Genomic DNA, 9,107 nt, shown 5'->3' on the forward strand with positions numbered 1-9,107 from the left:
TCATCCCCAAACACTACCTTCTTCATCATCTTGTATTTCTTTTCATTTTATTTGCAAACAGAGAATGTATAAACCAGTAAGGTAAATAGCACACATTGCAAAGTTTAACAGTATGGACACCCTACTGATGACATAAAACAGTAATTAAAAAATGTAAATACATAACAACAAACAACATAAGATATAAGGACATGGATAAAGTACTTCAAAATACACTTCAAAGACCCTCCCCCATCACTCTGAAAGTACCTTCCATCCTTGCTGCAGCCTGTCTATAACAGCTGACCAGGCGAGGAGGGAGCTCAGCAAAAGCTGAGTTCCCTCCCTCAGCATAGTGCAATATAGTCATTTATTTATGTATTAATATATAGTTATAATTGTTTATCGTCTTATCTTCTGTGCATTCAGATACACCGGACACGCACATTTCCACAGGTGGGTTCTATATGCCTTTGATCGATTTGCTTTATGTAACTTCAACGTTTTACCACTAGATGGCGACACAGTCCACAATAAAAAAAAATGCAGCGTCGCTTCGACCATCTTTGCGTTTGTGGTGGCTTTGCGTTGCATCAAGTGTGACTGTGAGTTAGTAGATGCATGTAATAATAATAATAATAATAATAATAATAATAATAATAATAATAATAATAATAATATTTTTAAAACTTTTTTTCCTTTACACAGTCGCTTTTCGTGTGAAGTATGCGATGTTTAGACTTAGACAAGCACACAGGAATCATTAGAACACATCGTTTTAATATCAAATATCTGAACATTGCCATTAAAGTATATACAGCATATAATTTCCAACTTTTCGAGCGCACACTTTTCGCGTCAAAAGTCCTTTAATAAATAATTTGTAAACAACTTCAATGTGAAAGCAGATAATGTATGCTCATTTGCATTGTTTTTTTGTTTTTTTAAATGAACAATACATTCATATATATTGTATATATACATATATTAAAAAAAGAAAAAAAATAGGGCACCTTGAACCTTTGGCACTTTTAAATTTCCGATAACAGAACACCATAAATGAGATGCTTCAATAATATTTTCAAGGAAAAGAGATGGAGACAGGGGAAATAAATAGACACTTAGTTGTTGTTTGTCTGAAAAATTCTTTCCTCGATAAAAAAAAAAAAAAAAAAAAGAATACACCAAAATTTCGACACACACGCACGCACGCACACACACAGACACACACGCACACGCACAGGCAAAAATACATCAAGTTGATTGAAGTTGATCTCAGAACTAAAAGGAGTTGCCAAATATTTAAGGGTTTGAGTAAAAAGAGTAATAAGCCGCCATGCCTTTGGATGAGAGGGCTTCCTTGCTGAAGGAGTTACTGACGTTGGAGGCCGAGGCCAAATCTTCACACTTTATGTCTACGGGTGAGTCCCCGGCGCCGGGACCGTTCAGAGACGAGCGCCTTCTTTTGCACGCCGTGGAATAAGAGTCAGCCTTGTCCATGGACAGAGCTGCTGGCTGGGACTCCGTCCAGGAGGAGAGCAGACCTCCGCTGCTGTTCACCTCCTCCTCCACCTGGGCTTTCACCTTGTGGGAATCCTCCGGAAAACCAGCCGTAGGATTGGACCTGGGGGACCAAGGCAGACTGGGGGCCACCTTTCTCTGGTATCCTGGCCTGGAGCCCCAGCCGGTGGACATGGTGAAGGGAGAGTCTGGATAGTAGCTGAGAGCGTGAGATGTTGGCATTGACAGCGACTTGATACCATAAGGAAGGAGGGAGCCGGAGTATTCTCCATCGTACGGCGTGAGGTCGAGCTTGTTGCTGGTGCAAGTGCTGTTTCCTCCCTGCTGCATGGAGGTGACAAACCACCTCTGCGACGCGCCGTCTTCTGGCTGAGGTGTGAGGAGGCTGTTAGTCTGAGGCACAGTCCTCTCGCCGTTGTAGAAGCGGTTTTGCGAAAGGTTGTTCACAAACTGATCCTGGAAGAGGGGCTGCATGGTGTAGCGGGTGCTGGGAACAATCTGGTGGGTACGAGGCGAGTCGCTCGGGGACGGCGTGAGGCGGTCGTGCTCCTGGGCCGTGTACATCCTGTAGAGCCAAGTAGATTCAAAGGAAGAAAGTGAGCCGAAACTGATTGTGGAGGAGGTTTAGAAAATGAATCAGATCTCGGTTGAAAATGACACTGCAGTGCGTAATCTGTGCATGTATCTTCTTATCTGTGACTTAGTGTGCAGATATGTTGATGCTGGGGGGAAAAAAATACTTACGAATCATAGTTGTCTCTGAAGCCCTTGGCAAAGGGGTTGTGATCAATTTTCAGCTGCGTGATCTGCAAGTGCAAGGGTGAGGGATGGAACAGAAGAGTGAGACGGTGTGAAGATAAAACCACAGATGTGTTATACTCGAACAAGAAGACGCAGCACATCAGTCTAAAGAAAAAAAAACATTTTGAAACTAGAAGACAACCGAACAGGACAGTCACACTTACATCCGTGTTCTGGTAGGCAGTGACGGCGATGAACTGGGTCTCTGGGAAGGTGAAGCTCTGCGACTTCATGTCGCTGCTGATGTCCTCCACCCCATCTTCTGTCACCTCCACGATGTGCAGCCTCGGCTGGTACTTATGCAGCGATTGCAGAACAGTCATCTGCGTTCAAAAAAGTTGCTTTTATATTTAATCAAACATTAAACGATAATTAACTATCATTTATGATTTTAAATAAACCAGTTTAATTCATTATTTCTGCCATTAAAATTAAAACAAATTATATATTGTGCGACTGCATTTATTTTTTAATTAAACGTATTATTCCTCAGCAGTATGCATAACCCCGCAATATATTTTTATAATGAATTCAAAAATATCAGACGTTTATTAACTATACTTGTAATAAAAAAAATAATAACTGAGGGAAAACAAACGAATGCTGTTAAATTAAATGCGCTGATTTATTATTTTTTTCTTCGTATAATCCACTCCAAGTTTGCTCTGATTGAGAACCGTTACCGACCTGTGAAGTGCTGGGATTGGTCCCCTTGTTGTTGGTGAGTTTCAGCTTGCTGAAGGAAATCTCTTGTCTCATCCAGTGCGCCCCCGAGTTTGGAGACTCTGGGTGGATGTAGACTTTGTTTCCTGCCAGGAAAAATATGGGAATGCGTTCATAAGTATGTATTTTGATAAGTAATACTTTATTATTAAGGGCGAATTTACGAGTTATGGGGCAAGATGGTGTGAAAATACAAGTAAAAGGGAGAATATCTCGTATTTATTATTTTGTATTAATTTAAAACAATTTGCCCGTCGTATTCATCAATAAGAAATTAATATGAAACTTTTAGAATATATATCTAATTTTTCTGTTATTATATTTTGTAGTATAACATGATGGACCATTTCCCGTACCTTGACTGCTGTTATCCGCCTTCCCACAGGTGACCCATTTGCCACCTTGGAACCTCCAGTGGTTCGGGTCGGCCAGCACCACCTCCACGAACACGTTGTAATGCGCCGTCAGGCTGAGACCTGCAATGTTAAAGCTGAGGAAGGGGAACATTCGCCTGCAAATAGAAATATAGAAAAAATATATATAGCAGATATATTTGAAACAAGATCTTGTAATGAATCATTTAATTTTCTAGATTTGAAAATGGTATTTTCTTTCTTTTCTTTAAAAAAAAACAAACAAAAAAAAACCCTGCCGTCTCACCTGCCCTGCTTGGTGATGATCATCTCGGTCTGGTGCCGGTGAAACTTCTGCCACAGTGGCCGGTTGCAGAGGTAGACCTGGGCCCTGGCTCCAGGCCCGGCGCTGGGTAGGGAGATGTTGCCAAGGGCGGCCCCCGAGCTGCTGTACGCAGGGTAAATACAGCCCGGACTCTGGCCGAACTGGTAGGCCGAGCTGAAGTGCGTTCGTCCGGTGGCTGTCGGGGTGAAGCCGGCTGGAGGCAGCACGGAGCTCAGGTGGAGGGACGAGTGGTACCTGCCTGCGCCGGGAGTGCTGTAGACCGATCCGCCGGGCGTGTAGGGCACAAAGGAGCAGGGGTTCGGTGCGTCTGCGCCGTGTTTGGACACCGGTGGTGTGATGTAGTAGCGCTCCGTGCCCATCTCCGGCTCCGCGTACCGGCCGTCAGCGGCCGGATTGTCTCCTGGCGGGGACTTGCACCTCTCGTCCGCAGTCTCCTTGGTGGAGGAGAAGCTGCTGCTCTCTCCTTCAGTGCCGAGCATGGCTGCTGTTTATGTTGTTCTCTCCAGTAAACTTTGTCTTGGTTGTTTCTTCTTTAATTCCAGAAGAAAATTCGTTTGATCTGATCCCCCCCAACCCTTGCTGGGAGTTTGTTTTAAAGCCTTTCCAACCGGCACAGGGGAAGTCGGGATTCTTGGGAGGAAACGGGAAACCGTGGTTAGAAATTTGGAGTTCTTCTAAGTCACAAACCACTAAATCACTAACTGGCTTGTGCGAATCGACAGAGACGCAATGACGCACTACAAAAGTGAGTACTCCCGATACTACTGAAAGTGTGTGTAGGGGGGTGTCGGGGCGGGGGTGTCAGTGTGTGTGTGTGTGTGTGTGTGTTGGGGTGCGGGGGTGTGTGTGAGCTGCTCTGACTAATTTTCAAATCATTGTTTTAACTGGTAGTCGTTTTTTGCCCAGTTAAATTATCTTGGCAACTGATTTCTTCGTTAAAGGAAATAGAAAATTTTCAATTTGTTGCTGACAATAGGCAACATTTTCATCACCACTTCATGAAGTTCTTGCTATTTTAGACGATTTTATCCAGAATAAAAATAAGATATAAATATATGTAAGACAAAAATGAAGGCATCATTTAAAATATAGCTCTGCTTATTTTTTTTTAAAGACATGCAATTATCAAATCATTTTACCTTAAAACATTTTCCTCTGTATCAAAAGGTTAAAAAGAAATAATAATAGAGAACAGCGTGAATGAATATAGGTTTCTTTAAAATAGCCCGGGTGCCGTTAATCCTACATTATTCAGAGTTAATGAATTTGTATTCATTCAATTCTGTTGCGTTCACTGTCCCAACGGGATAACCGAGGCAAAAGGGGGAAATAGCCAATTATTTTTCCGTTTGAAGAAACCGGTGATGTTTCTCAGATCGGACAGTGTGATGTCAGAGACCAACAAATAATTTGAGCAGTTATTTTCGAAATCACAAAATCAAATATTTTAAAGCTATTCGTTTAAATCGTTTATTAAAAAAAAACACAGTAGCATTTTATCAGCTTGGGGTTGATTAAAGCTGATTTTGTTCAATACGTAAACAAGCACAACAAATTTAAATTCTTTCTAAAACTATCTTTTAGCTGAGAGAGGTTCTGCAAAGATTATAAAATAGAAGAAATAAATAAAATAAATAAATAAAAAAAAAACTTACCGCACGATTGTCCCAAGCTGTTTTCTTCAGTAAAATAAGTTAAGGAAAAATGAAATTGAAATATATATATATATATATATATATGAATCAAAACTGCTGAGCTGCAGCCTCACGATGCTGAGCCCATAGCAGTACACGGCATGATGTGGTGTCTGGGTTTGACGCGGGACCGCGAGATAAAGGCTGTGCCATGAGGAGGCGGACTGATCACTAAGTGGAGGCACTCCCGCTGCCGCCGCCCCTCGCTCCTTATGGCCGTGACGCACACATAGCAGCCTATTATCAGATCCTCCCCTCATCTCCAGGGAAGGGCCAGGGGATCCTCAGCATCACGGCCAAGTGCAGAAGTGAGGCTGCTCCCCGATCCGCCTGTGAACCGCTTCACCGGCCACACAAAGGACCCAAGCGGTGGGTCAGACTGTTGTGCTCGTGCAGGTAAAGGGGGGCGGGTGGGCAGTTGTTATCAGGAAAAGATTGGCAAAACCTTGGTTTTTGACTGATGGCTTATTATAGAATGGAGAATAAGAAACACAAATTATGGTCAACCTGAAGCACACAATTATATATGCCAAAAAAAATGTGAGACTTCAAGTTTGCAAAACACTTTTAGATTGATAGATATATATAAAAAAACTTTATTAATCCTTCGAGGGAACACCCTCAGGGAAATGTTTTGCAAAAGTTTGAGATATATTTAATGTTCCTGTAATAATATAGACGTATTTAAACAACTCATTCCATATTAGTACACAAAGAATCACAGCAAAAGCAAAAGTAAAAGTACAACTTCCCTGACAATGTAACAAAACTATGATGATGACTGCATTTCTGTAGTTTAGGGGCGTCAGGGGCACATTCCCCCTCATGTTTGCCCTGCAGTTTTATACTGAAAAGGAGTGTGTGGATGGAAAAAGATTGTCATAAGAGCACAACTGACTGGACTGAAATGAGCAAACACAGTCAAAACCAATGGGTGGGTGGGGTGGATCATGTTGCTGATTGCGGTTTTCCACCGTGGGCACCCAATACACATTTGATGCTCACTGAGGATTTCACCCCTTTAATGACCCTCCCTATCAGACCATTTCCTCCTCAATCCCTCCTCAGCAGTTCAAAGCGGCCGAGCACGAAGGGCTTTTAATTGTGCCCCCAACGGTCTGTTAATGGGCTGCTCCTTTTTTTTAAAAAAAGGCCAGACTGAGCAGCAGAGGCGATGCTCGGCTCCTGCAGTGGGCAGTGTCGGAGAAAAGTTACCATGACAAAGGCAGCGAGACAGTAATGAAGTAGGTCGCCACCTCTGAAGTAAACACTCTCGGACACATCAAACGAGACAAACCAAATAGTCAGATAATCTATCTGAAGGGCAAACAGTCTGACACTAACATACCTGCACCTCGGCGCTGATAAAGTGATTGGGAGGTTTGATTGTTCCCAACAGGTCATGAATATGCACCTGGAGTGTGTATGTGGTTTCTGCCCTTTTATTTATTCTCCTCTGCTTGATGTTTTAGCCAGGCTAGCCTGTCTGTTGAGACTGTGTCTGATCGATTGTGTGTTTCATGTATAAACTATATCGAGTACACAACAATGGATGTTTGTGAAGGTTCTCAGTTGTCCTGGCCATCTCAGTCTTTGAGCTGAGTGGGAGGCAGCTGGACCTCCTGGTTCCTGGTTATTTGAAGACGAAGGCAAAACGTCTCCAGAAACCAACAACCAAGTCCAATTGCCTGCCGCTCAACTGTCAAAGGCTCAAATATGAATTGTAGAACGAATGGATTACGCACTGAACTAACAACCCACGGAGAAAGCTGTGTGATGGTGCTACTCTGCTGCCTCATGTTAGAATCTCCCATCTAGCAAATGTCCTGCTTGCCATGATGGCTACATTTTAAATCAGGCACCAGTGTTGTGGTACGCATTTGGTTTATGTGTGATAAAAACGTTGTCCAAGCTGTCGTTAGCATCTGTTTGCGATTTTCTGATTAAATGCTATAAAACATAAAAGCTAAAAATAGATGTTGTTTCCGGTAAGTCAAAAATGACAGTGAATAATGGGACAATGCTGAATAAGTTTGCTTTTTTAAATTTTTTTTAAATGTGTTAAGTATGTGGACAGGATTTGAGACTTTTATTATTAGGTAGACACTCAAAGGCACTGGTCACACGTTTTTGCAGCAAATGAGTACGTGGTTTCACATTTAATTTTCTGTTTTTAAGTATAGCCTGTTGTGGCTGTATGTCGTTCAAAGGTTCACACTAAGCATCAGTCATCGGAAAGACGTGGCCTCCCCTCCTCCGCTGCCCCCAGCCATCTTTCCATTATTTTAAATCTCCAAGTTTATGGTTTCATTTTTTTTCTTCTTTTTCTTCTTTTTTTTTTTTTTTTACAGTTTAGGAGATGTTCTTTTGATCACCTTACACTGCATGCAAAAATAAAAATAAAAATAAAAAATTGCAAACAGCCAGGAGGGGGAACACACCTCGGTGGTGTTAGTCTGAGTCTCATTCTTGGGACGTGAAGAAAATAAAGCATGGCTACAACAGAGTAGGAGTTGCTTTAACTTGAAAGTGATCACTTGAGCTGCACGTAGCTAGAAGAAACGCACCCACCTCAAACACAGGGGCGTGGTGGGTGTTTGGTGTGATGGTGAAATGTAAATGTTATATTCAGTGCTCCTACGCTGCGTTTCTTTTTCTCACACTGCGTATATTTCAAACTGAACGAACAAACTTCTAGTTGTGACATGAATTGAATTGGCAAATTTCAAATTCTGTTGATTTTGAGGAATGCGTCCAAAATGTACCCATAATCTGCAGCACTAAGAGAACGACTGGGCATCACGGCACTCAGTGAGCTAAACCACTTCCTGTTTTGCACTGTATCATATGGTTACGTCACCTCCTGTGGTAAAAAATTAAACCAAGTCAAAACACAGCATTGATTCCCTTAAATTTGTAAGTAGAGCACATGAAAACGCTTGCCCAACTAAAAACAATCCAGCAAATATGCAGATTTTGCAGGGAAAACATGGCTTTGTTTAAATGAGAAAATAGCGTCCGATTCTGATAATGAGGGCCGTTACTGCACCATCCATGCAAATCTCAGTGGCAGCAAGTTAGCAAAAGCCGTTTCAACAACAAAACAACAAAAACCCTAAATCTCAGGTTTTCAAGGGCAACTCACATTTCTGGTTTTTCACTACCAAGTCCTGCTGAAAACACAGAGCTGTTCAAATCTAAAAACAACTCCAAACTCCAAATCTCAATGTTACACATTCCTGAAAGAAATCTCTAATAAATATGAGAGAAAAAGATGCTTTATGGCGTTTAAATAAACACTCGTATGTTTCAGAGACTTTGAACTCTCATAAGCTACTTTCTGGATACCCTTTGGGTCAGGATGTGTTTAAAAGCATCCCTGCACATCACATACTGAAATATTGACTGTGGTGTGTTCTCTCTGCTCGACGGCCCTGCTCTCTCTTCTCCCTGCTACGCTTCATGAGCAGCTTCCCCTGGCTGGGCCGGCTTTTTGACACATCTAAAGGGCTGTTTCTGACATCTTGCCATGCTGCCGATCTCCCCCACCCCACAGGGCTCACGCCACGCGGGAGAAAAAAAGCAAAAAAAAAAAAAAAAGCTGGTGACCTGGCCATCGGCGCCCTGCCCTCGGCCACCGCCGCCCTGCTGGCAGCAGAAGGTCTGTTGGTCCGAAGCCAATGCCAGGAA

The 9,107-nt window shown here is 42.5% G+C and overlaps 1 protein-coding gene across 2 annotated transcripts; it reads right to left on the bottom strand.

The window, feature by feature from the left end:
- Positions 1–739: 739 nt before the first annotated feature.
- On the bottom strand, positions 740–5,771 carry LOC142879466 (eomesodermin-like). Of its 2 annotated transcripts, XM_076012796.1 has the most exons (7): positions 5,379–5,771; positions 3,685–4,353; positions 3,381–3,535; positions 2,989–3,110; positions 2,466–2,624; positions 2,245–2,306; positions 740–2,065 (listed from the first exon to the last, which is right to left on the bottom strand). In XM_076012796.1, exons 2-7 carry the CDS (start codon positions 4,200–4,202, stop codon positions 1,282–1,284), a joined length of 1,800 nt encoding a protein of 599 aa, XP_075868911.1. In that variant the 5' UTR covers positions 4,203–4,353; positions 5,379–5,771; the 3' UTR covers positions 740–1,281. The 2 variants fall into 2 exon arrangements, with proteins under 2 accessions (XP_075868911.1, XP_075868912.1); XM_076012797.1 differs by lacking the exon at positions 5,379–5,771 and having other exon boundaries at positions 3,685–4,466.
- Between the last annotated feature and the right edge of the window lie 3,336 nt (positions 5,772–9,107).

This window comes from Nelusetta ayraudi, unplaced genomic scaffold (genome assembly GCF_046127955.1).
Source record: "Nelusetta ayraudi isolate G7.1 ecotype Tasmania unplaced genomic scaffold, CSIRO-AGI_Nayr_v1 ptg000136l, whole genome shotgun sequence".
In the NCBI taxonomy this organism is placed as follows: Eukaryota; Metazoa; Chordata; class Actinopteri; order Tetraodontiformes; family Monacanthidae; genus Nelusetta; species Nelusetta ayraudi.

What these genes read in the sequence shown, in the direction of transcription:
- LOC142879466 (XM_076012796.1), bottom strand. Translation starts at nt 4,202, where the DNA reads ATGCTCGGCACTGAAGGAGAGAGCAGCAGCTTCTCCTCCACCAAGGAG. An exon ending in CTGCCTACCAGAACACGGAT is followed by an intron (nt 2,307 to 2,465) that starts GTAAGTGTGACT and finishes TTGCACTTGCAG; the next exon opens with ATCACGCAGCTGAAAATTGA. An exon ending in TTCAGAGACAACTATGATTC is followed by an intron (nt 2,066 to 2,244) that starts GTAAGTATTTTT and finishes TTGGCTCTACAG; the next exon opens with GATGTACACGGCCCAGGAGC.